This window comes from Anabas testudineus, chromosome 8 (genome assembly GCF_900324465.2).
Source record: "Anabas testudineus chromosome 8, fAnaTes1.2, whole genome shotgun sequence".
Classification (NCBI taxonomy): domain Eukaryota; kingdom Metazoa; phylum Chordata; class Actinopteri; order Anabantiformes; family Anabantidae; genus Anabas; species Anabas testudineus.
Window position 1 is genome coordinate 7,254,109 of NC_046617.1, and position 26,459 is coordinate 7,280,567.

At 40.7% G+C, this 26,459-nt stretch overlaps 2 protein-coding genes across 5 annotated transcripts in view; both read right to left on the reverse strand.

The window, feature by feature from the left end:
• Positions 1-4,281, reverse strand: part of shank1 (SH3 and multiple ankyrin repeat domains 1) — a 67,032-nt gene extending 62,751 nt beyond the window's left edge. For all 3 annotated transcript variants that reach the window (XM_026362916.1, XM_026362908.1, XM_026362899.1), the window contains exon 1: positions 3,997-4,281. The gene's annotated coding sequence lies outside the window, so the exon portion shown is untranslated. The remainder of the gene's footprint in view (positions 1-3,996) is intronic.
• A 7,196-nt stretch (positions 4,282-11,477) lies between these two features.
• On the reverse strand, positions 11,478-20,075 carry kmt5c (lysine methyltransferase 5C). Of its 2 annotated transcripts, none has more exons than XM_026353661.1 (9): positions 19,722-20,075; positions 19,047-19,179; positions 18,509-18,674; positions 18,218-18,327; positions 17,958-18,121; positions 15,984-16,003; positions 15,608-15,744; positions 15,327-15,484; positions 11,478-14,580 (listed from the first exon to the last, which is right to left on the reverse strand). In XM_026353661.1, the coding sequence occupies exons 2-9, from the start codon at positions 19,157-19,159 to the stop codon at positions 11,507-11,509; spliced, it is 3,942 nt and encodes a 1,313-aa protein (XP_026209446.1). In that variant the 5' UTR covers positions 19,160-19,179; positions 19,722-20,075; the 3' UTR covers positions 11,478-11,506. The 2 variants fall into 2 exon arrangements, with proteins under 2 accessions (XP_026209446.1, XP_026209438.1); XM_026353653.1 differs by having other exon boundaries at positions 15,315-15,484.
• Between the last annotated feature and the right edge of the window lie 6,384 nt (positions 20,076-26,459).

Below are 26,459 nucleotides of genomic sequence, written 5' to 3' on the forward strand. Positions count from 1 at the left end.
GCAGTGATAGACAGTGAGATGATTAATGGAGACCAAGATAGAGTATCTGGTTTAAAGACAGGTGGATAGAGGTAAACAACCCAGGAACAGGAATAAGAAGAAACAAGAGAGAGGACAAGGCTGAAGTAGGACAGAGCACAGGGGAGGCCTGTCTGTCCCAGATCAGTCGTTTATTGCCAGCGAGAGAACGAGAGGAATGAGTGAGATTCGAGAAAATATAGAAGGAAGTGAGAGAGTAAACGAGATGGCTAAATCTGGAGTTATGAACTACATCCCCCCTGAGCGGCGTAGCAAATATTGAAAAGAAAGTTAGGTCCTACTCCCTGTAATTAGGCAAATAAACCAGGAGAGAGAGTGAAAAGAAAACAGGAGCAAAACCTCAAAGAAAGTAAGGCTCTGAACATCGGACTTCGACAAGTTCTTAGGACAGCAGCAGCTGAACAAAGGGATAATCAGTACAAATGTACTGTAGCATTTACTTTATCTTCCTCTCCTTCCCACACCCTTGCGGAAGAGGATTCTACATAAATGACCCAGTTAATTCCAGTGAATCAACATTTATTAACGCTTTTTTTTTTCTCTCTTCTCTTTAAGTCAGGTAAGCTCTACCCTGCTGTGCTGATAAATCCTCTTTTTGCCAAGCTTTGTTCAACTGAATGAGCGTGAGAAGACAGGGGTGGAAATGTCCGTCGTGCGCTGTGTGCTCTGTGTCTGAGTTAAAGTGTGGTGTTCAATAAAACTTTTCAACCAAGAAGGAATTAATGGTATTTCCCCGCTAACTTGGGTTGAATAGTAATTAAGCTGCCTGGTTGTTTGCTGGACCTTGACTCTTTTTGTGTCAAACTACATCTGAAGCACAAACAGGACGACAGTCAGTCAACACTCGGCAGCAGCTGTTGAACCAGATCAAGTCGACTTCTTATGGCCAAAGTAATTGAGCTCACTGGGAGTCAAACTAAACACATCTGGACTCAGTTACTGTCTACTGGACTGAACTGCCAATCATGACACTGACAGACTCCTGTTTGAGCCTGTTTCCTGTCTGGTTCAAGGTTTTCTCATCATCCAAAGTCATCAAACTCTGTATGGTCTAAATATGGCCAACCTGAGGCCTAGATGTACGGTTAGATGTTCATTTACTGTGATTGGCTAACAAATGTCATGCCAACATGGTGAAATCAGCACAGCCTCATGTAAATTATGTTTTGATACATCTGAAGTGCAATCACAAGTTTCTATCAACAATGTTACTGCAAACTGATTTTGAATTAGCATAATGACCATATGTTCACAATTAATGGAAATGACAGGTTGATACTTAACGTCAATTAAAGCCCACATATTTTTCTGCCAAAATATCATTCTTTTGTATAATCATCGTTGCAATTTAGTTGCATACAGCCACAATTTTCAGGAGACAGGGATAGAATGCAATTACATGGTTAGAAACAGGTTAACAGTGTTAGTCTGCACCCATATAAGTATAAGGTAATTTTTATGTCCAAAAGTAAGAAAACCACACTGAAAATGATGTTTCTATTTGTAACTTAACCAGAACATAAAAATAGAGCATTGCTGAGCCATTTCTAGGCAGTAAATCATGTGGTGAACGTTGTATTTTTCTGATATGAATGATTTCTGAAAATCATTTTTGCAGGCTAAACATAATGGCCTGCCAAAAACCAGTTCATGAGCAAGTTAAAGGTTCAGGATAAGTTAAATATATCTCGGCCAAGAGAAGTGAATGAAGGAAAAGTTATTAGACAGCAGAGATTAAAACTAGAAAAGCTAAAAACTGTGTTACAAAGATGACAAAACATTTTGTGAGAGGTTGCACTGAAACTAATGGAACAGAGGCCAGCTCAGATGTGACGTGACTTCCTCTTGCTTTAATGAAGAATTACAATCTTAACTGCTTACTACAGCACAACACATCAAAAATACTTTAAAGTATATATAAGAGAAATAAATGACATTGGTAATCCTTGAACGCTTCCATCAAGAGGTCCCATTTGTGATGATTAGCATATTCATTAGGCGAAAATGTATGATAAATTTAAAGAAAATTCTGTTCTGCCCCTCAAAAAAGTCCATCTAAGAAAGGTTATGAGGGGTGAGTAACTACTGGGGGCAAACCTCTTATTGGTCAAATACCATGCAGCGTGTTCCACACACTTCCTTTTTTAAAACTTGCCTGAAGACAATTGCACTGCTTTGATCAAAGGTGGAATGTAATGTGTCTGGCAGGTTAAGACTTCTTTCGTTATATGATCAAGTGAAGTGGCACTAAAAGTGATCTATGGAGAGCGGGTAGCATTGAGTTGCTGTGCTGTGACTGCTTGACATCAGTGTGTGATAAGTGTGTTTGAACTTAGAGCACCACTCAAAGCAAAAAATGAGTCATGTATCAGTTCACCAACACTTAACAGAATAATCACTACACATTGACAAAGGCACTTCACTTTCAAACATTAACGACTATATGCTTCTCCAAATCCACCATTAACTCGCTGACTGTGCTGTTCAACGCTTTCACCATTATAAATGGTGCTCATTGAGTCTAATGGCTGCTGTCTTATCTCATGGCCCACTGTCACACTACACACAACTGTCCCTGAAGCGACACATCATGAACAGAGTATGGCTGGCATGTGCATGTGTGAGATACTATGACTGTGTGTGGGCGCTGTGCCCACTGTATGCCACTACCCAAACCTTTGCGAAACAGAAACTGAATGCATTTCTGTGTATTTCACGCCTTTAACACCTCCAACAAGTAATTCTCAGTTTAGCTTTCGGTGTTGCTACATTATGCCGAAGTCTTCCTTGCGTCTCTGTGTAACACTTGTGTGTAATTATATGTGCCCTGCAAAGTGGCGTGGCCTGCCCTCACCTTCCTGTGGGCTTTGTTCAATGAAGACAAAAGCAACTATAGATAGACTAAACTCAGGTGGAGAGATAATGACAAGGGGCAGACAGAACACTTGTTCCCTGCTGGAAGAGTGACCCTTTACTTGTTATGGCAGGCACTCAAGTGAGAGGACAGCAGTTTGAACATGCAGTATCAAATTCATCTGCTGTTGTTGAAGTTGATGAAACGCATGACAAAATACCTCCTATATCTCCCGAGCACATCATTGCCTACATTTGTAATGTATCCGTAATGCATCTGTGTCCATGTTCATGCATGCCTTTGCTGCCTTTACAGTATATGCTACAGTGACTATGTCAGCTTAGCCAAAGTGGGATTTTGCCAATTTTTATGCACTCGCTAACCTTTTAACGAACACCGAGCAGTGGGCTGCTCTGTGCACCACATAGCCGTGGGTTTGCAAGCAAAATGTGTGTGGGATGGATTAACAGTTTTACACAATGATAAATCCAAAAAATTGGCAAGTAGCATCTTTTATGCATCTACCTACCTGTGTTTTTTTATGCAATATAACTCACAAATCAAGACAGGTTATTTGATTCCCTGCCTTGTCTGATTTACAACTCTTTCTTACTCCACTGCTCCCTCATCCTGTTTTATTTCCCCCACTTTCTTCCTTACCATCTCTTCTTCTGCCGTTCTGTAAAGCTGGGAGAGTTTTATTTTTTTCATCTGCTGGCATCAAGGAGTGATTCACTGTAAAACAGTGCTCAGTTTGCCTTCCTTGTGCCTCTGCATCCCTCAGCAGATCTTCTCAAGCCTGTTTTGCTTTTCTCATTTTATTTTCAGGTTTATTTTGTGCAACTATCTTCTTTTCACTGCATTGTGACTGAGACATTCATGTTTCATATCAATGCAGTGAACTTGAACATGCAAACCTCCTCCCACCCCCTGATGCGAGCACGCACACATACACACACGCACACACACACACCGTTTGACTCCACCACTATCCTTCCACAAACATTAAATCACATTCTACTCTGCTTTGCCGTGCACATCCCTTCATCTTCATGCACGCCTCCACGAGAGAAGAGAAAAGAAAAGACAGAAAGCAGTCTTACTGTCTTCTACAATTCCCGATGAAATTTAGAAATCCCTCCTCTGGAAAAGGGGACAGAAGTAGAAAAGAGAAGAGGGGGAGCCCAGCGTTTGCCAGTTGCAGAGGAAATAAGGAGTGAGGAGGGGTAAGCGGGAAGATGATGAAGAAGACGGTGGAAAAAGGAGAAAAAAGAAAAAGAAAAGACAACCACTGCTGCAACAGTGAGGACCCTCCTCCTCCAGAGCCGCCACCACTGCCACAAGAAATTAAGAGGTGTCCGGCGTGCCACTGTATGCTGAGGGATGGACCATTATCCTCGGCTCCCAGCCCGTCCTCCAGCAGCAGCAGCTCTGTAGTAACACTTCTATCTGCTCAGTCCGGCAATCTCTCCATCCCTCGCTCACTATCCTCCCCTCCTCCTCCCTCCCTTCAGCGTGTTCAGAGTGCCCCCATCTCTCACTCTCTCTGTCTCTCTCTTCTTACACTGGTTGGTTTGTCTCCCTCACCCCCTCCCATACCTCTCTCTCTCTATCTCTCTGTCTCTCTCTTTTCTCACCCCTCCTCCCTCCATCTCTCCCTCCTCCATCATTACCCGGATACAGGGCATACCCCTCCCTGCCTCCTTCTCTTTATCTGTCTCCCTCTCTCTCTCTCTCTCTCCCTCCCCGTGTCTTTGATGTTTTGGAGTTAGACTCTTAGCTGTGAAAAGAATCTGCCTTTTTTCTTTCTCAAAGAACGGAAAGCAACACAGAAACACTGTGGGATCCACCCAATGGTGCAGAGACGCACACAACACACACACTAAAATACATAAAATAATCCAATAGTTACTAGACAACATCTACAACAAAACCACTAACATCAATTAGAGCAAATGGTCTAATTCTGAATGGAGTCCTTCCATAAACAAATGTCCATGACAAAATCCAAGCTGCAGAATAATGTGCAGCAGTGCAGCCAACATGTGTATTCTCACACACAGAGATATGATTTAGGAATGAAAGAGATGTGTTTAAGAGGATGAGGGAAGCCACTGCTGCAATGCTTATTACCATACATAGAGGGGGTGGGGGTGAGGGAGGAGAGCACTGTGGGTGGAGAAGGAGCCTTCTACCGATGAGCTGAACTGAATAGCAAGTAGAAATCATCTCCACTATGCCAATCAGTAGTAAGTGAAGCATGTCAAAGTAGCTTCACTGGCTTTGATGAACTAACACCCCTTTAATAGTTGGAGATGAGCAGGAGAGTGTCCATGATGGTTGCGTATAATAACAATGATCACAGAGAAAAAGAGATGTTTTCCAGCAGTTAGATCTCTCGCTCTGTGTTGTTGCCCAGGGTGATTAATATAGAGCCTGGGCTGCTGGTTCCCTTGACAGCTCTCAGTGGATTTTCCAGTGAGATCCCAGTGCCCCAGAACTACTCCCCTCCCAAAAAATAACATCTGTTCGAGAAATTCCCCAGTCAGAAAACTATCAGTTTCAGTTGATGGTGAAAAGTGCCTTGCCACATTTCAAATAGTGGCAAAATAGCACCGTCTCAGAATCCGGTGATGAATGTTAGAGGGCAAGCTCCTACATCAAGCGGTTTCACACTCCATTTTGACAAATTATCATTAGATTATGAAAAATGGCTTCTAAATACACACACTGACATACTCAATGACAGTTCTGATCACCCCTTCACATAAATCTCAGCTAGTTAACTATAATTCCTAAATTGTCACGGCATTATATATATATATATATATACATATATACTGTTATAAGATATATTACACTGGAACATTTTTACGCATTTCTCTTGCTTCTGGAGACATAATATTTCTAGGGAGTCTGGGAGGCACTAAATCTTTATACACTGCAATTGAAAGGTGTTGGCGAGTTTGATATGTGGGAATGATGTGAATGAAAATGTGTGTATTATTACATCCATTAGTTCCAAGCTGTGCTTTAAACAAAATGCATGTAAATGAAATAAATCCTCACACAGCACGAAGCTGTCCACTCTTCACTCAGTCAGTGACTCACGCGGAGATAAGTTTCTCACACAAAACAAAAAATATTACACTAACTAATTTGTTGGTTTAGGTTTGCATTGACTCGTCAGCAAGCATCTACGATCACTGAGCCTATATGTAACACAGGATGGGGTGTTTTTCAGTTTTTTTTTTATCTGGCTCAACCAGAAAACAACAATATTAATTAGATGAGAGGAAGTAGACAGTGGCAACACCCAACTGCAGCTTGAACAGTGGGTGAAAGAGTTGTCTCAATAACAGTCAGACTTAATAAAGAAAGATAGCCATAATAATAATAAGAGCAATATCCCTGCTTGTGCAACTGGCATATTTATTCAGCCCTCTGTCAAATATACAGAGTTTTGTTACAGTCATAATTTACACTAATGCACTGACACTTCGGCCAGTCATTTGGAGCCTCTGTCACCTGGGAAATAATGTGCAATGCCAGTACACCTTTGTTAACTTCTCTCCTGTGAAGGTGTTTTCCTCTCTCCTCCCAATCTAAAGTTGTTTCTCAAGCTTAGGGATGTGTTTTCTTGCTCCTGCACCAAAAAGCTGACTACTTCACTACTCATGGAGCTTCAAGCAATCTAGACTCATACAAAATCCAACAGCAAGCCGACGCAGTTAGCCATTTCACAGTACTATGACAGATTATAATCCCTAGAGACTAGGGAACATGGAGTTCTGTGGCTATGTACACACAGAGTTTGTGTTTAATGGATTTGTGATGTACACAAGAGTACGAAGAGGAGCGGGTGAGCTGACGTATCCATGAATAATTCAAAATATGGAAACCTATCAGTGTTAAAATGGCTGGAAAATATTTTATGTGGCACAAAAGTGAATTACACTTTTGTATAAAGCTATGCTGCATTAAGTAGATTATGTTAAAAGCAGTGAGGCAATTTAACAAGTATGCTGAAGTACCGTTCTGATGTACTTGTACTTCATTTTAACTGAGATGTGAAAAATGTGACAAAGTCGTGTTTTTATCATTTTCGGCCAACAAACGCGAATCACTGTTAAATTAATAGATCCATAAGTCTAACTAGAATACCTCTGTGTACTCTGTTGTGACTGCTGAGAAAACAGTGGGTTTCAATATCTGTCACAGTTTCCTCATTTCTTTCTGTCCCTTTATCTGTGGTATCTCCGAGCCATTCCCCCACTGCTGAAACAGATAATCTCTCCCTCTCTTTCTGTCCTCATTATGAAGAAACTGTTATACTTGGCATAAGAATTAAATTCTCAGCTGCTACTGAGAGTTAGAGAGAAAACCAGAAGTGGGTCATATGCTGGAAAAAAGGAGGGGGTTGAAGAGAAGACAAACACAAATGCTGGTTGGGTAAGATGAAAGTACAGGTAGAGAGGAAGGAGGTAAAGGCTGACTAAACCAGGGAGGTGAACGTTTGCCCCAAGCTTTGAAATTAACTAAATTATACAGGAGCAGGAAGAGACTTGATGTAAGAACCTTTTGCAAGAATGACAAGTAAATCGTAAGAATATTGTTTTTTTACATATTCTTCTGATTGTATTATTAGGTGAGCAGCTAAAATGTAAACTAACATCTATTTAACAGCATTTACTCAAGTCAAATAATGAATCAATCACTACTACTACTGTATCTATATAAATGTGTATGGAAATGTCATCTCCTGCAGGTGGACATTTAACAATAGAAGAACAAGTCAGACAGAAAATATAGAAAAAGAATGAATTGTCTTTAATGATATAGGCTACATTTGTACATTTCTACAGCAGACTTTCAGTAAAGACTAAACTGCCAATTAGAAAAAGACGTTTAACCTGTAACAACTGAAAGACTGGATAAGATATCAAAGGCTTTGAAATTAAATACTCAATGTAAATAATCTGCTCACTATTTTGCTCCATTAAATAATAATAAAAACATTTTATAGTTTGAACAATCAATTTGAAATATAAATTACATTAAAGCACCATTTCAAGAATGAGGATTTTATAATAAATAATTGGCCTTTCCATAACAAGACAGTACATTTTCATAGTAATATAAGGCTGTGCAATCACACTGAACACTCCTGCCCAATGGTGTCAAATGGGTTCAACATACAGTACATTTTAACATGAGGGGAATGCTCACGTGACTTTCACAATCAACAGAATATAACTACGGTTACAATATGAACACCTATGTAACTCTGTCGGCAACAACAAAATTATTTTTGTTCTTACCTTGAAAAGATGAGGACCAAATAAACAACAATAGTGAGTTACTCGATTTTCGATTTAGCAGTGATATTTAAAATTTCCAATTGGTAAAACTCCCATTACAAAGATTTTATATTGTACTGTCCTTAAATCCATTGAGCACAATTTGCTTGAAAAAATTAGAAAAAAAAAACATTGCAGTTTCTCCCATTCACTCATCCATATCTAGTAGGTGCTCAGTAGAGTAACTGTTCACTCATCATGCACAAACCTTTCATTTATGCACTAATGACTAATGATCTTATGTAAATCAGGCACAGCAACACTCACACGATCAAATACGACAGCACACCTTACTTTGATCCCTCAAGACCTGCATGCCCAATGCATGCGCGCACACACACACACGCACACACACACACGCACACACACACACAAAAGTAAGAAAAGACCTTACTGTGAGTATAAAAACGAGGGCAGACTATTTCAACAGGTGCTTCAAAAAGCCACAAGAACATATCAAAGACTGAGGCACAAAGCTGCCTTTTTAAAATCTACCAATACAAGTACCAGCAACCAATGATGGTTCTCCTGTCTCTACTGCCATATATGTTATAGAAAAATTCTTACAGCTATGTTACAGTACATTAAGAGGGCTTTCAATGTTTACAGGGTCTGTAGGTTCAAACTCCTAGTCACAAATATATTTAATGCTTTGTATTGTTTATGCATTTACATTTGGTATTCGCAGCAAATCTGTAGTTAATTTTTTAAAAACTTGCACAGTAGGCCCACTTTACATAAAACCTTGTATAACTCATTTATACATTAACAGTTAATCAAAATAATGATTTAGAAAAGTGTCAATCAGTCTGTGGGCTTCAATAACTGGTAGACTATGAATTAAAATGTTTATAAATAACATTTTGTTAGAGATAACCCCCTATGGGCATTACAACTTTGAAATGTATTCAGAGATCCAGTGGCACCAAAGGTATGAATCAGTCTGAATATTGGAGGTCTAAGTCCACTGTGCCATCTGTCACCACTAACCGCACCCTCTTGGGTTTTGTGGGACCCATGGAGTGAGATGTTGTAACGGGTCCGTAGTGTGGTACTCCTTGGTGTTCCCCGGGCTGACATTGCTGCTGCATGTCTTTCCTGCAGTGTTCATCCTGACCTTTGACCCCTGAAAATCCACCCAAGGTAAATGATGCTGGGTTTGAAAGCTGGGGTCCACGGGGCTCGAAAACCAGCCGCCCTTGTGTGCCTGAAGGTTCCATCAGGCAATGGTAGGTGTAGTTTGTTGAGCCTAGGCCTGGGCAGCCCTCGGCCCCATCCCTGAGACCCAGGGTCAAAGAGTGATCTCCAGTGAAGTTTAGTACGTAGGGCGGACCTTGATAGCCATAAGGGAATGAGGCTGAGGTGCTGGAGGACTGACTCTTGTTTGCTGGTGCTGGCGTACCAGGAGGTGTATTATGGACAACCTGTGGGCTATTATGCTGAGACATCGGCGATAGAGACGAGCCAAAGGTAAAATCAAAAGGGTCTTGCTGAGCATAACATGGCTGGTTTTTGTCTGAAGTTGATGGTGTGGCTCTATCCTGTTTCAAACTCTTGTCTTGTGATGATGAATAACCCTCAGACATTTTGCTAGGAAAAATGAACTGTCTTGGCAGCGCAGAAAAGTTTCTGTATGTCATGTTGGTTTCACCGCTTTCATGTTTGTCAGATGGCATCTTACTTTTACTAAAAGAATGAGAAAAAGAGGAGTTAGGTTTGTTGAAATGAAGGCTAGACCTGTTGGGGTTGCTGGAGGTACCAAGATGGACAACATCTTTTGCAAACCCTTGAACAGAAATGTTGCCTTTACTATGACTGTCTGTACTAACACCAAGTTTCTGATTCTGGGTCTTCTCAATAGCACCTGATTTTGCACCAAGTGATCTTGACATGATGTTGGGGCTATCAGCAGCCATAGTGTCTTTGCAAGGTGCACTATACAAATTCTGACTCTGGTTCCCCCCCTGAAACTTAAGCACCCTGTGAATAACTGTAGAGTTCTTCTCATGGAAGTTAAATGGATTGTCAGGAGAACTGGGATTTTTCACAGTGAAGAGTGGAGGGGAGAGAAATTTGTTGGATATTTGAGGTGATGGTACTGACTTAGGCAAGCAACTCTGGGACACTCCTCTAACTGTGTTTAACTGACTACTTCCAAAAGAATGGGACTTATTAGGAATGGTCATACGATGGAAGGGGCCCGAGGTTTTAAGATTAGCCTCAGATTTTGACTGGCTAGTGCTAGGCTTGATGTTGATGGAGGGCTGAGTTAAATTAGCAGGATACTGAGACTGAGATGTAATAGAAGATGATGTTGCACCAAATAAGCGAGGCTTGTTTACTACAGGAAAGGATTGTGTCTTGAAATCTTCTTTGGATATCCTCATTCCTGGATTTTTACTTATAATTCGATCCCTAGCAATCAAGTCTGAGTGGCCAAAGACTGAAAAACTAAAATTGGGGTTGGGTGGGATCCTGTCTTTGGAGTTATCCTTTGCTTCGCATTCCAGAGGTACAGAGTCACTTTTGGAAGAAACGAGACCTGGAAAAAACTGCAGATCCTCACTGGTGAAGTTATTACCTGGACTGGGAGGGCCAAGGTATGGCGTTTCAGTAGTCCATGTGTCAGATGGGCTGTGAGAGAGAGGACTGCTGAAAGGATCTGTAGGTGGATCCAGTGAACACAAGTCTGATGGAGAAGATGGAAGTATGTTCTGTGGCTGATAATACCCTTCAAAGTTGAGACACTGAAAGTCCAGAATATCATCACAGCAGTTTGTAAAGTTGGGCTCACTGGAAAGCATACTGTCTGCAGCTGTGAATGGAGGAGATTGGGATGGAGGCTGAATGACTGAATTAGAAGCACTGGAACAGGCTGTGGGCTTTTCCAAAGTCTGAGATGAACACAAGCCCTCAGAGAGCCTAGAGAGGCTGTTGTCAATTTGTTGGAGAGTGTGACTAAGACAAGTGGTGGGTGTTTCAACAATCCCACACTTGCGCATTCTCTCCATTTTGTGCCTCTGTTTCCTTCCTCCACTGTTTATCTCTGGCCTTTCAGGGATTCTATCTGCAGCCAGGGGTAGACCTTCTGGTTTATTGTCATTAAGAGGGGAAGACAGAGACAGTGGTGACAGAGACAAAGAAAATGGTGGTGGTTCTGTTTTTGCAAGAGATGAGTTGCAGTTTAGTCTCTGAGAGGATGGGCATTCTTCTTTGAGCTTGTTAAAATCAAGACATCCTTTCTTTTGTTTCCCTAAAATAAGGCCCTTAATCTCTTTCTTACTTTAGGCTCTACTTTGAGCTTATCTTGTGTGAGGTCCTCTTTGCTATCCACCTCCCAAATATCCTCTGCCTTTCTGCGTAGTTTAATTACTGGTAAAGGAAGACCACTTAAATCCAGTTCAGGCTCCTGTTTCTTTTGTGACCTGCTTTCAAACAGGCAGCAATTCTTTACAAAACGATCTTCAATTTTTGTCTCTTGGTTCCCTGACTCCCTGTCATTTTTCTGACCCTCGATTTTTTCTGGCTGTCTAAGTCCAACCAGAAGATCCCTATCAAGCTTCTCTTTAATTTCTATTTTGCTATTGATATATTCACTAGTTTCACATGTATTTTGAACATTTTTAAGGTCTTGGACTTCATCTGAGGACAAATTGCGAGCTCGTCTTTCAGTCAGCCTCTTGCCTCTTTTTTTTAAATGATGTAATCTGCTCTTTGACTTCTTACTAGCCTGCACATGAGCCTGAGCTGCCTCCATCTCCATGTTTAAAATTGATACAGAATCCATGATAGCTTTGAAAGGATCGCATGCTAACAATGCATCTCCATTTTCTGTTTTTAATGCCTTATTTTCAAATCCTGCACCTTGCATCTCCCATACTTTCCCTCTCCTCCTTTTGAATCGAATCCTGAAATTAGGGGCCGGCTTTGTCTCCTCTAAATCAGACATTTCCCCATCATCTTTCTTTTGAGATTCATCTGGAGTTGGATTATCACAGTGGTCTGGGATGGTAGCAGAACCTTCAGCTTTTTTGTCCTGTGGTAGCTTATCAGTCTCTAGTGTTGGAGCCTTGTTGATGTGATCCTCATCTTGCCTCACTAGTTTACACCTCCGTACTTTCCTCAATAAATGGTCTCGCTGAACTTCATTGGTTCTAGAGCGAAGCACTCTGTTAAAGGAGTTTTGTTTTGGGGTCCTTTTTGGGGTTAACCTCTGAAGTTCTGTCCTTCTTCTACACTTACTGTCCCTTTTATTTTTGCTACTCTCCTCTGTACACAGGCCAAGGTCCTGTCTCAGTGCTGCTGATAAATTCAACTTTGTAGCTTCCTTAGAAGTTTGATCTATAGCAGAATTCAAACTTTGTTCAGAGTGTATTTCTACAGAACTGCGAAATGTACGTTTCTTCAGAGGTATGTTGGACTGCATGTGTGCCTGTGAATTTGTATCTGCCTGTACATTAGTCGTAGCTTTTGCAGCAATTACTGACCTATGAGGTAGTGGGTTAAGGGTGGTTGCCGGTTGGTCATTATGCCTCTGAGACAACTTAAGCTGCAAACTATCTTTACTTAAATCAGTCTTGATTGTACCTGGAACATCTTTGCTCAGGAGTCCCTTGTTGCTTTGCTTATCTTCTGCTTTTCTTTTCACTGCCCTAGGCCTCATCTTTCGTCTTTTTAGAACCCTCCTCCTCACTGAACGACGGTCCTTGCCTTCATTTATTTCAGTCAGTTCTGCTTCCTCCTCAGCACCTGGCATTTTAGAGGCCAGAGTAGAAAACCCTCTTCCTACTATATCTCCCCGTAATCTATTATCTATTAAAGATTTATCTTTTCTTAAAATATCAGATAACAGAACCTGCGCCTGCTTTATGACGATATCTTCTTCATACCTACTTACTGCCTGTTTACTCACAATCTTAGCTATTTGTTCTGGTAATTTAACAACTCCATCCTCCTTACATGCATTGACTTTAGGTTTAACACACTGGATGCTATTTTGTCCAGTTGTTTTTTCACCAGATAATATCTTACATTCAGACTCTTTCACATCTTCCAAGGATTTAGTACTTTTACATTCTGTATCAGTAGATGCAGCATTTTTCTTTTCTTTCTGCTCTTCAATTTTACCTTTTACAGTGCCCTGCTGCTGCTTTTGTATACAAGCTTTTTGTATTTCAATAACTTTGTCATTTTTCTTTTTCTTAATGTGTGATAAATCACCTACAGTTTCACTTGCATGTCGCTTTCTTGCATTTACTTTATTGATGGCCTTAAAAAACATTTCCCTGACCCCCCTGTTACCTTTAGCTGTGCCGAGCTCCGATCCTCCTCCCTGCCTCTGCTGCGACCGTGACAATCTTTTTTCCGACTGCACTGTCAAAGCTGCTGGTCTAGGACACTGGCTCTGCCTTTTCCTTCCTCTTACCTCCACTCTGCCTTCCCTGTCTTCAGAGGTTATTTCTGCTTCTACATTTAGGGGCACTGATAACCGTGTTAGGTTGACTGTAAGGTATTGCTTCAGTGATATTAGTGGATTGTCCCCAGCTTTTGTTGAGCCATGTATGGTATTTTGACAAACTGACTCTGACAAAAGGGAAGAATCTCTGATAGTCTTCTTCTCAGTTTGCTCAGCAGGTAGATGTTGAGCCATGTCATTGGTGCAGGATTCATCGTTGCTGCACTTGTTGCTTTGACTTTCAGAGGTTGCTTCTTCAATCTTCTCTTGTTTTATTGCACTGACGACTTTGTCAATCTCAACAGGGCTGCAAACGGTCGTAGTACTAACTGTGTTACAGGACCCTGTTTTATGTGTAAGCGTGGTGTGAACCATGCTCCTTGTTCTTGAAGTGGACCTCATGTGAACTTCTCGCCTGTCCACAACTTTGACAGACTTGCCATTAAGACCTGTGCTACTTGCTGCAAGTCTGCTTTTCTGATGAACTGACATGGATGAATTTAAAGTGAAAGGTTTCAAGTTCACCTCAGTGCTGTTGCTTTTCTCACAAGTCAAATTCAATTCACACAGTCTGTTCACTTCTGGCTTTACTTCTTCCAGTTGTTGCAGTAAGGCCCTTTCTTTGCTTTTTGGATCCCTACAATTGATTAAGAAATCCAGTGAGTGGCGCCGCACTCTGACTTGGAGGTCCCTCAGTGTAACTTGGGATAAAAGTGGAAATGTCCGATGCCGTTTCACTGTGGATGATTTCAATGGGTGTTTTCCTGACCTCCTGTGCTTCTCTCGTCTCCACTTCTTTGTTTGATTCAGTTTTCTGTTCTTCAATGCATTTCTCCTCATCTGCTGGGTAAAGGAATTCCTTGAGGGGATGGCTATGAAAAAAGACAACAAAGACAAGCTGTTGAACTTGAAGCAACTCTATACAAACGCATTTATGCCTACTTGTGTATTTTATACAATTATTAATTATAAATAAATATAAAAGATAAACTGTATTCTGCATAACTGTACAACTAATATTCCTGTTAACGTCGAGCCACTTCTGTGGTAGTGTCGTGCTGACAGGGCTCTTAGGATACCAGCGGTTCAGATCTGTGGTTTTAATTGGCTGACTGTTGATATTTACTTTCATTTTAACACTAAGTAAAAGGGCAGCAGCTTACAAATATTTTAATAATCAATTAATCTGTTGATTATTCCTTTGATAATTTACTGAATGCAGTTTAGATTTTAACAAAATGCACATATAATTTAATAAATCAGTCACTCAAATTGAGATGAAAGTACTGTACTCAACTACATTTGACAGCGTGTTGCGTGTTTACCACTTAATCGTCTTTTCAGTCAGTAGTATTTCTTGACTGTTCTTGGCTGTATAGCTCACAATCTCCTTATTTGTGTCTAATGTACTGACCCATCACTTTCTCCAAATTATGTAACTAGACCCAACTAACTGATGATTAGATGTTAAATGGTTTTACTAATTGTTTGTTGTTGTTGTTCAACTACTTGAGTGCCTCATTATAAGGGATTACTTTTCAACTCTTATGATTAAAAATAATTATTTTAACGAAAATAATTCCAGAGAAAATCCTAAACCTGTTACCTTTAAAGATACCTGAGTGTAATCCTGGTAGAGGCCTTGTAGAAAAGTGACCCTTCTCTCTGTGATGACGAAGATATCTCTCTCTCAGGCGGTACTTTTGGCCCACAGGGTCCTTTGTTTCTTCACATTCAGGCTGCTTCCCTCTGTGCCTGAAATGACCCTCTCCATTCCTAAAGAACGATCCAATTTACGTTAAACATTCTGCCATTTTTTTCAAATCAGACTAAAAAAAATCTTCAATTTTGGACAATAAGCTGTGATAAAGACGATGTCTGATCTGATGATGAACACACCTCTCGCATGTACAGCATTCACACATTTCATTGCCTTCACCAAAAAAGCTGGCACCATAGTAACACGTGATCTCCTCCCCAGGTGAGATGGGTCGAATCACTTCAACACAAGCAATATTCTTTTCACCAGGGACAAACTGGGCGGGTGAAAAACACAGAGCAAAAGACAAAGACAAAGGTTGGTTGCCCCGTGGGATACAAAAACACACCAGTTGGAAACAGACGGCGAATCTGCACTTAATATCCAATTTTCGATATGCAAAATGTCACAGTGATAAATCTTACTAGATTATGCATGTAACAATCACTTGTCAAAGTAATATTTCAATTTATCAAATCTCTTTTATGCATGTGAGATATTAATACTGCCGATTACCTTGCAGTTTGGTTTGCAGTCTTCAACCCAGAAGAACAAACAAGAAGAGACAAACACAGGGATAAAAAATAAAGTTATTAATTCAATCACAGCATTGACTGAAGGACTGAACATTTTCCTGATCAGCTGGTTTGTACTGAATTCATTTTGCAAAGGCTCAGAGGCTAAGCTGATTAAGTTTCAAACATGATTAAAAGATCTTGTCAAAAACTGTCCTCTGAGTGGACAAATGAAATAATTCAAATTTCGCTGGATGTTTTGTTCACATCGCAGTTCACACCACTAACTTGTGTGCAACTCACTTCTTCTCAGCTGTTGTAGTTCATTTTCGATAACTTATCTTTAACTGACAAGATGTTTGTGCAATTATGATTATGATTACTCACTGAGCAAAGGCTGAACCTACTGTTCTTTTTCATTATCAAGTCATTTCCTGCTTTTTTGTGCGATTACGCAGAGTATGAAAATCTAAATGAATAAATGCCCATCTCAAGTGACATTTCAGTCAACAATTCAAAATCTAAACGCTTCATATTATTATCAAAGAGGGGTGGTATTCACATTTCAGAAGCTGGAAGCAGGCTACAAAAACATGTACCACTAACACTGAATCACTGCACATTTTTTATGTGGTACAAAACTAGCTGGACTGTTTTGTTAGTATATGTATGATAGATTCATATACAGTATATATACACTAATAAAACAAAAGAACTATGATCTTTCATACTTCGTCAATACTTATGTCTTGAGAAGAACCATAAAAACCTCATAGTCCTGGTGGAAAGTGTGTGAACCCTTAGATTAGATGATGTTTTCATGATGATATGCAGTGACCTTTTTACACCAAAGTGCTGTTTGTTGTTTCCAAATAGTTCAATATAATTTCATCAGTCCACAAAACATTTTGCCAATACTGCTTTGGAGTGTTAATGTGCTCTTTCACAAACTTAAGGCATTCAACAATGTTCTTTTTTAGTAAGCAGCAGCTTCCTTCGTGGTGTCCTGCCACCAGACTGGTGAATTTCTAAAGTCTCTGACTTAACCCTTTCCAGCTTTATGTAAATCAACAATTCTTAATTGTAGATCCTCTGAAAGTTCCCTTTGGTGAGGCACATTCTTCTTCTTTGAAAAAACTCAAAGGGAGTGCTTTTTGTCAAAGTGGTTCTAGTCCACACCTCCAAACTAAGTTTTAAACACACCGAAACATCTGATTCATTCTAGAAACAAAATTACCTAATTAATATAATACCTAAATGTTTCAATTTAATAAGTAGTCACTTCATCTGAATCTGAGAGGCAAAAAGCATTCTACTTAGGCTTAAGATCGTCATAAATGAACATCCTAAATCCTTATTCACACAAAATTATCTAATTAAAAAGTCAGTTTTTAAAAGAGTGATTCAGAAAATGACTCACACTTGTGAGCAAATCAGGATCTGAGAAAAAGACTCTATATGTTAGAAATGATTCGGTATGAAGATCGATGCTGACACTGGCGCTAATCAAGCTCTTATGCACTTATGTTAGGACAAATAAATTAATCTTTCCCCACTTTTATGACACATTAAAACATAATCAGTCATTCAACCAGTCAATTAATCACTGTACGAAATATATTTCTATTTGTATATATAGCTGACAAGTTTAAATTCGCGTTAATTAAAAAGTGTTTTAGTATAATTTTATTTTAGTATTTTTACTGGGATAATAAGTCTCTTTCAGTGATGTCAGTAATCAACTAGCATAAGATGTTTGTTTATTTGTTTGTTTGTTTGTTTGTTTGTTTGTATACATTTGGACCAGTATGTGCCTTTTAGAATTTCCTCCTGGTTAAAATTTATACTCATAAAACTTTCAGGTGTCAGAGGTTCATATAAATTTCTATCAGCTATCAATATTTCTGAAGTTTGAATTGCTTTATTTGTTTGTGTGGACTGAGAAAGAATGAGTCATGAATGTAAACAAACTCACCATGGTTAATGAAAGCAGCAGGCCCGAGCCAGAGCTGAGCACAGCGTTTGCGTGTGGAATACATCACACTGAAGTCATTGACTCCTGCCCTTAGCACAGCGCTATCTGCGGGATTCAGCTCTGCTATGCAGCCTAACAGGACCTCGACCCGTTCTCCCACAAACCTGCAACACAACAATTCAAGCGTCACATTTCTGCAGTTATCTTAAGTGTTGCTCATCCACCTTGAAAAATACAGTGTTAACATTGTGAGTAATTACCAGTGCCTTGTTGAGGTTATCTTTGCTCCATTGGTCTCTGAGGAGTACCTGTCACAGGATTCTATCTTGATGCCGCTATCCAACAGGAAGGCACTGAGGTAGCGATACACCTATAGATATCACAGAAAGTCAGATTCTCACATTCAAGTGACAAATTCAAGAAACAATAGTCGATTTCTTGGCCTAAAAGGAGATTTAACAACATTTTAATTTACATACAATATATCATAATTTCGTGTGACATTATTTTATCTTTACACTGGTGAGTAAACGTCAACGAAATCAACATACATGTTGTCTCAGCAGCTCCTGTCGATGGCTTCCCAAAGCATTAAAGTAGTCACCAGCCAGCTCACCCACTGTCAGCGCCTCGAACGTAGCATTGAAGTCATGTGTACGCTGAAAGCGCAACAGAGTCTCTTTAAGGTTACCCCATCGTCGGATCTCTGGTTGCGGGCTGAGGGGTTACAAAAGCAGATACCAGCACATTATTTTTTTTTACATTTTACATTTAAAAAAAAAAAAGAGACTAAGAGGATAGGTTTCTGTTTGTCCAAAGTGTGTGTGAAATTTAATTTCTACCCATTTCAGAAGAACGCATCGCCATGCATGCTTTAAATCATCACAGAGCTGAAAGCTGCATTTGACTAAAAGAATTTACTAGAAATGCTTTATGAAATTTCACAGTGTATTAAATACATGTATAAATAAATTAGAAATGCTCAAGGATTCATATAAGATGACTAATAAAATAATTAAATATAAATGTGGCTGGGTGTTAATTAGACTTCAACATGGATATTGCTCAACTTGACATTTCTTGGCTGACCTGATGTTCATTTTATGGGTGCTGAAGCCCAGCAGAGGGTCCAGCACCAAACTGGTGGCCAGGTCATCGGTCTCACACAGCTCCTTCACACTCATTCTAGTGTATCCGTCCATTGCCTCCCACCATCAGCATGCTGCAATCACAGGGCTCAAAGTAACACCAACCAAACAACGATCAATAATCCATGCATTTCTGCAGATCTACTGTGCAACTTGCATAAATAACATGATTTAACACTAGTGACCTGATAGAGTATTCTCACAACCCTGACATTCTAGGCGGTCTATTCGTATTATATATATATATATATATATATATATATATATATATATATATATATATATATACCTATATATGTGTGTGTGTGTGTTATTTCGTGTAAGTAAACACTACGATAATGTAACATGATAACATAACGCGTAAGTTAGCTGTGCTCACGTTAGCTTCCATGGCACATTAGCTTAGCATGTCAGCTCACTGGGAAAATATGCAGGGATCTCAGCTGCGGAGTGAGGAAGCTAAACTTAAATGATGGTGGCTAGCACTAGCGGGTCTGCAACTAACGTAACATCACTGCATGAGATCCCTAATGAAACCCAGGCACAGAGAGCCGCTCTGCAAAGCAGTATGCTCTCCCAGTAATGCATATTGTACCAGCGGAATTGAGAAACCTACCTGGGAGTCTTTTGTAGTCAACGAAAGTATCGTCAGATAGACAATTTACCGCAAGCTGGTCGCTTGCTTTGGAGGCAGGGAAAGTTAGCCTAGCAACATAACCAGCTAGCTTTCCGCCGTCTTGTTGGCTAGCCCGGCCAGCAGCATATGAAAATGGAGACCCCCTCACTTCTGGAATCTGCTAGTTTGCTGACGACTGCGAATCCCAGCCGGAATTTAAAATGGCAGAAGTGCACTGAATAAGACGACAAAAGAGCTTGAAAATGTATATGTTGTATAGCTAGCTAAGTAGCTTTGGACAAGGCTCTTCTAGTAGCAAAAGTTGATGAGCGACGTCCAGCGCAACCTAACTACAATTGGTTACGCCCACACGCTGCGCTATTCGCTCAGGTCAAGGTCAATTTTACAAAACAAACCCCAGTGCCGCACTTTTGCGCTATGTGATTGGTCTGGACGCTTAGTGGGCGGGGCCATGCGTGGATTAGGTTTACTACTGTTGATAACAGAGCAGAGTATGTCCTCGGGTTACGGTGGCCTCTGCTCGGCCGCTGGGAAGCATTTTTATACAATTACTCTTACGATCGCGCAGTATACTGCAGGGATCCTGCCACAAGGAACAATTTAATGACCTGCCTTTTATTGTATAACAGAAAAAACACATCTATTTAGCATCTTTACTTTGAGTCATATGCCTGTGGGTGGGGCTGTTTACAAAATTGATGTTTAAACTCAGAGCATTGGGAAACTGTGTCAGGATCCAACTTAATGTGGCATGAACAATTATTACAATCCACTAGATAAAGGGCCCAGAAGTGTTTGTTTTTTCTTTTTTTTCTTTCTTTTTTAATTTGGACATGATAACAATAATAATAATACGCCTTAATGAAAGTCAATGATATACAACTCACATTTTTGTGTTTGGGTGTGTTGTTTTTTTGTGTGTGTTTTTATTGTATAGATCTACAGCAGGAGTGTACCCGTATTTTTACCCGTATATTTGTTGTTTTTTTTATTTTTTTATTTATGAGGGTGCATTATTGTGATTTATTTAATCTAGCCACAGGGGTTGCAAGCCAGTTACTACTGTGCCGGTCCCAAGCCCGGATAAATAGAGAGGGTTGTGTCAGGAAGGGCATCCGGCGTAAAAATTGCCAAAATAATCATGCGAATCATCAATAACACTTTCATACCGGATCGGTCGAGGCCCGGGTTAACAACGACTGCCACCGGTGCTGTTAACCTACAGGGTGTCGGTGGAAATTTGACTACTGTTGGTCGAAGAAAGAGGGGAGGCAGAAGGGTTCGTGGGCAGAGAGAGAAGGGGAAAGGCAGGAACATCGATCTGAGAATAGGGACTCTTAACGTTGGCACGATGACAGGGAAAGGCAGAGAACGGGCAGACATGATGGAGAGAAGGAAGGTAGATGTTCTGTGTGTGCAGGAGACAAGCTGGAAGGGCAGCAAGGCACGTAGCATTGGAGGAGGATACAAACTGTTCTACCATGGTGTGGATAGGAAGAGAAACGGGGTAGGAGTGATCCTGAAGGGGGAGTTTGTGAACAATGTTCTAGAGGTGGAAAGAGTCTCAGACAGGGTGATGAGGCTAAAGCTAGAAATTGAAGGGGTGATGGTGAATGTAGTCAGTGGGTATGCGCCACAGGTTGGCTGTGAGTTAGAAGAGAAGGAGAGATTCTGGAGTGAGTTTGATGAGGTCATAGAGAGTATCCCCAGAGGAGAGAGAGTAGTTGTTGGAGCAGACTTCAATGGGCATGTTGGTGAGGGCAACAGAGGTGATGAGGAGGTGATGGGCAGGTTTGGTGTGAAGGAAAGGAATCTGGAAGGACAGATGGTGGTGGACGTTGCTAAGAGGAGGGAAATGGTTGTAGTCAACACCTACTTCCAGAAGCGAGAGGAACATAGAGTGACATACAGAAGTGGAGGTAGGAGAGAGTGTAGCCAGACAGCACCGCATGGTGGTGTGTAAGATGACTCTGGAGGTCAGGAAGAAGAAGAGAGGGAAGACAGAAAAGAAGACCAAGTGGTGGAAGTTAAAGAATGAAGAAACTTGTGAGGAATTCAGGCAGAAGTTGAGACAGGTTCTTGGTGGTCAGGATGAGCTTCCAGATGACTGGGATACTACAGCAGAGGTTATCAGGGAAACAGGTAGGAAGGTGCTAGGTGTGTCATCTGGAAAGAGGAAAGAAGGTAAAGACACTTGGTGGTGGAATGAGGAAGTACAGGAATGCATCCAGAGGAAGAAGTTAGCTAGAAGGAAGTGGGATGTAGAAAGGACTGAGGAAAGTAGACAGGAGTACAAGGAAGCGCAGCGTAGAGTGAAGAGGGAGGTGGCAAAGGCCAAACAGAAAGCTTACGATGAGCTGTATGACAGGTTAGACACAAAGGAAGGAGAGAAGGACTTGTACAGGCTAGCCAGACAGAGAGATAGAGATGGGAAGGATGTGCAACAGGTAAGGGTGATTAAGGACAGAGATGGAAAGGTGCTAACAACCCAGGAGAGTGTGCAGAAAAGATGGAAGGAGTATTTTGAGGAGCTGATGAATGAGGAAAATGACAGGGAAAGAAGAGAGGAAGATGTGGATGTTGTGGAGCAGGAAATAGAAGAGATTGGAAAGGATGAAGTTAGGAAGGCTCTGAAAAGGATGAAGAGTGGAAAGGCTGTTGGTCCTGATGACGTACCTGTGGAGGTGTGGAAGTGCTTAGGAGAGACAGCAGTGGAGTTTCTAACCAGTTTGTTCAATAGGATTCTAGAGAGTGAGAAGATGCCTGAGGAATGGAGGAGAAGCGTTCTGGTTCTGATCTTTAAGAACAAGGGTGACACGCAGAACTGCAGCAACTATAGAGGAATAAAGTTGATGAGCCACACAATGAAGCTGTGGGAAAGAGTAGTGGAAGCCAGGCTTAGGAAGAAGGTGGAGATTTGTGAGCAGCAGTATGGTTTCATGCCCCGTAAGAGCACCACTGATGCCATTTTTGCTTTGAGAATGTTGATGGAAAAGTACAGAGATGGTCAGAAGGAGCTGCATTGTGTCTTTGTGGATTTAGAGAAGGCGTATGACAGGGTGCCGAGGGAGGAGCTGTGGTACTGTATGAGGTCGTCGGGAGTGGCAGAGAAGTACGTCAGAGTAGTTCAGGACATGTATGAGAGAAGTATGACGGTGGTGAGATGTGCTGTAGGTCAGACAGAGGAGTTCAAGGTGGAGGTGGGACTACACCAAGGATCAGCTTTGAGTCCCTTCTTGTTTGCTATGCTGATGGACAGGCTGACAGATGAGGTCAGACAGGAATCTCCCTGGACAATGATGTTTGCGGATGACATTGTGATTTGCAGTGAGAGTAGAGAGCAGGTGGAGGAACAGCTAGAGAGGTGGAGGTTTGCCCTGGAAAGAAGAGGCATGAAGGTCAGTCGTAGTAAGACAGAATACATGTGTCTGAACGAGAGGGATCAAGGTAGAAATGTTAGGTTACAGGGGGCTGAGGTGAAGAAGGTGCAGGAGTTTAAGTACTTGGGGTCAACAGTTCAGTGTGATGGAGAGTGTGGAAAAGAGGTGAAGAGGCGAGTGCAGGCAGGTTGGAGCGGGTGGAGGAAAGTATCAGGAGTGTTGTGTGACAGAAGAGTGTCAGCAAGACTCAAAGGAAAGGTGTACAAGACAGTGGTGAGACCAGCTCTGCTCTATGGGTTAGAGACGGTAGCAGTGAGACAGAGACAAGAGGCTGAGATGGAGGTAGCAGAGATGAAGATGTTGAGGTTCTCCTTAGGAGTGACCAGGTTAGACAGAATAAGGAACGAGTACATCAGAGGGACGGCTCACGTTGTCTGTGTTAGCGACAAAGTCAGAGAGGCCAGACTGAGATGGTTTGGACATGTTCAGAGGAGGGATAGTGAGTATATTGGTAGAAGGATGTTGGAGATGGAGCTGCCAGGCAGGAGGGCAAGAGGACGACCAAGGAGGAGATATATGGATGTTATAACAGAGGACATGAGGTTGGCTGATGTTAGGGTAGAAGATGTTCATGATAGAGTGAGGTGGAAAAGGATGATTCGCTGTTGTGACCCCTGATGGGAAAAGCCGAAAGAGAAGAAGAAGATTATTGTGATTTATTTCTTTTGAGAAAACACCACATTTATCAAACAAATAGTTATAGAATGATTAAGTGTAATTTTCCCCATTAGTGAGTTACAGCTGCATATGTTAATTCTCACTTGGCAAAAAAGTGACCTGTTTTATTTATGGTTACATTTTTTATCAACATGCTAATTCTATAGGACTACCACCTATTTGTTTTTTAATCACAATAATTTTAAGTCTTCTAAGTTCATATTTATTTAAATGTACAAGAGGGTTTTGAGGCTTTATTATTATTCAAAATATATCACATGTAGATCTTTTGAGATGTGGATGACATGTAGATGCTAGAAAAGAGAAAAGATTTGGCCTCTTGTATTAAATGTCTAATGTTGTGCCTTGAAAGATTTACATTTATTTCAAAGACTAGACAAGCTCCAGAAACTTGTAGAAAAATAACCATACAAAAAAATCTTCAGTCAGATTTCTATTCTAAATATTGTTTTGCATTTTGCATCACTGTAAAGCTGGCTCACCATTTCACAACCTATATTTAAGTGTTTGGTTTTTTTTTCTAGAACCTTTGAATCAGTGACTGTTAACATCCGTACAGATAGCTAAATCTTCTATAGATAGATTTTTATCCACAGGAACACAAAGTTGAAACATTACTTTTCTCAAGTGTTGTCATGTCGTGGACATTGAGAATACCCCTTTACCGTGCACCACTACCGAGGAGCACCAGTTTCAACTGGTGCTACTGCATATTTTATAAAGCATCAAAGCATTCAAGCTCACACAGATGCCAATCTCTAAGGACTTCAAGTGGTAAGTACCCATCACTTTATCACCACTCAAGGTTCAACTGAGGTGATTTGATGTGACTACAGTTATTCATCCAGCACTTGTACACTGTAACCAATGAATGTCTTTCGCCTCCTGGGAACCGATCAGATCCCTTAACCTGCTAAACACTTCTTCATTTTCCTCAATAAGGACAGTAACTCTAGAGCTGTGTGTCGTGTTACCTGTTTACACCTCCGAAGCTCATGTTTAAGCTATGTTTTACTTGTTGTGGGTATTGATAAACACTGTATGCACAGGATTAGATGTTGCTACCTAATATGAGAGTTACACAAAAGTCTAAATTAATAACCAGCAGGAGGCTATATGAAGAGACAGGTGGTGACTTCACCTTAGAGGTGCTCAGACTGCATATAAATCTACACGACAAGAAACACACAAGATCTTTTTCAGCCAACTGCAATTGTTACTATATTTAATATACTTTGGCCACCCACGCTACTGACTCATGCTGAAATGTTTGACAGACATTAGAGGAAGACTCCACCAAAGGAGAAAAAAAAAAAAGATGTGACAAATCCACTCCACTCACAGCAGAAGATTTCTGGCACTGCAGTCGCATTTGAAAAGAAAACCCAGACACAAAAATACAAATTCAATCTTTTATTTCTACCGTGTAACAGAGACAATTGGTGATCGATTTGAAATGAAATGAAGTACAAATAAAAATACTTTGAATTTCTTTTATTTCTTTATTTTTCTTAATTGTAATAATCTAATAATTTCATATCTACCCAGCGACAGTGCGGTGCAAAACATCCCTGATTGATTAAAAAATCCTACACTAATAAGCTTGCGGTATTTAGCATTAAATCTGTCAGTAGAAACAATCTGAACAGAAACGTGATTAAAGGAGATTCTTAGAGGTAATAGCCACGGTAAATATAGATTAAGCATTAAAATGGTGAAGCAGAAGTTTGTACAGCTATGAAAAGGCGAATGAACGGAAGTGGTCTTTATTAGATCAGATGACAGATTTATTTATTTATTTTCTCAGTGCTGGGTTAACTCTTGCAGGAGCCGCTTCATTGTTTTGCACCATGGAAGACGCTCCTTTAGAGGTGGTCTCCACAACATCGTATCAGACGTACGTTCACATTTTTTAAAATTCCCACTTAAACACCATAAATATCTGTACATTTTCTCTTTCTATATCATTCCAAACATGACCCACAAAAAGCGACTCAGCCCCCTCGGATTAAGCCGCCTTCAATTCTGAACAGAAACTGCACGCCATCTGATTTTTACATCCTGTAATAATGCTGTGTATGCATGTATTTAGTATAGGAATCACACCACTGAACTTCATTGTAATCTACATTTCACTTCCTGAGTTGATCTTACTGGATGTGAATTGAACATGAGCACACGAGTGCAATGATATTTCTTCGTCTCCCCAACCCCTGCACAATACCTGATGTAGCTGCACTCTATGTAAAGTACTGTGTCTTAGAAAGCACAGCAGGATTCTGAATAAACCGTTCTTTTACTGGTTAAAAAAAAAAACATTTATTTTCTGAGGTACTGAGTTGAAAACCTCTGACTGAGAAAACAGAGGGAGAAGGTAGGACGTGACGTCTAAATTCCACCCTCCCCACCCTCTGTTTATCCACTACACTGGTTTTGCAATCTGGAGAGTTGCAGACGCATGTGTTCATACTTGGACAGAGGGCTGAAGAATGAGGACAGACAGCAGACAAATAAAACCAGACGCACCAGTTATGTGATGGGAGTGAATGGAGTAAAGTGTATTTGGGTTAGTAGCAACACACGCTGAGATAACCTGAAA

Bases quoted from the DNA above. Each gene is read 5' to 3' on its own strand.
- kmt5c (XM_026353653.1), bottom strand. From the start codon at position 19,159: ATGGACGGATACACTAGAATGAGTGTGAAGGAGCTGTGTGAGACCGAT. The intron at 18,328-18,508 runs GTATGTTGATTT...TGATATCTATAG, and splicing joins AGGAGCTGCTGAGACAACAT to GTGTATCGCTACCTCAGTGC. The intron at 15,485-15,607 runs GTGTGTTCATCA...ATCGTTCTTTAG, and splicing joins GAATGCTGTACATGCGAGAG to GAATGGAGAGGGTCATTTCA.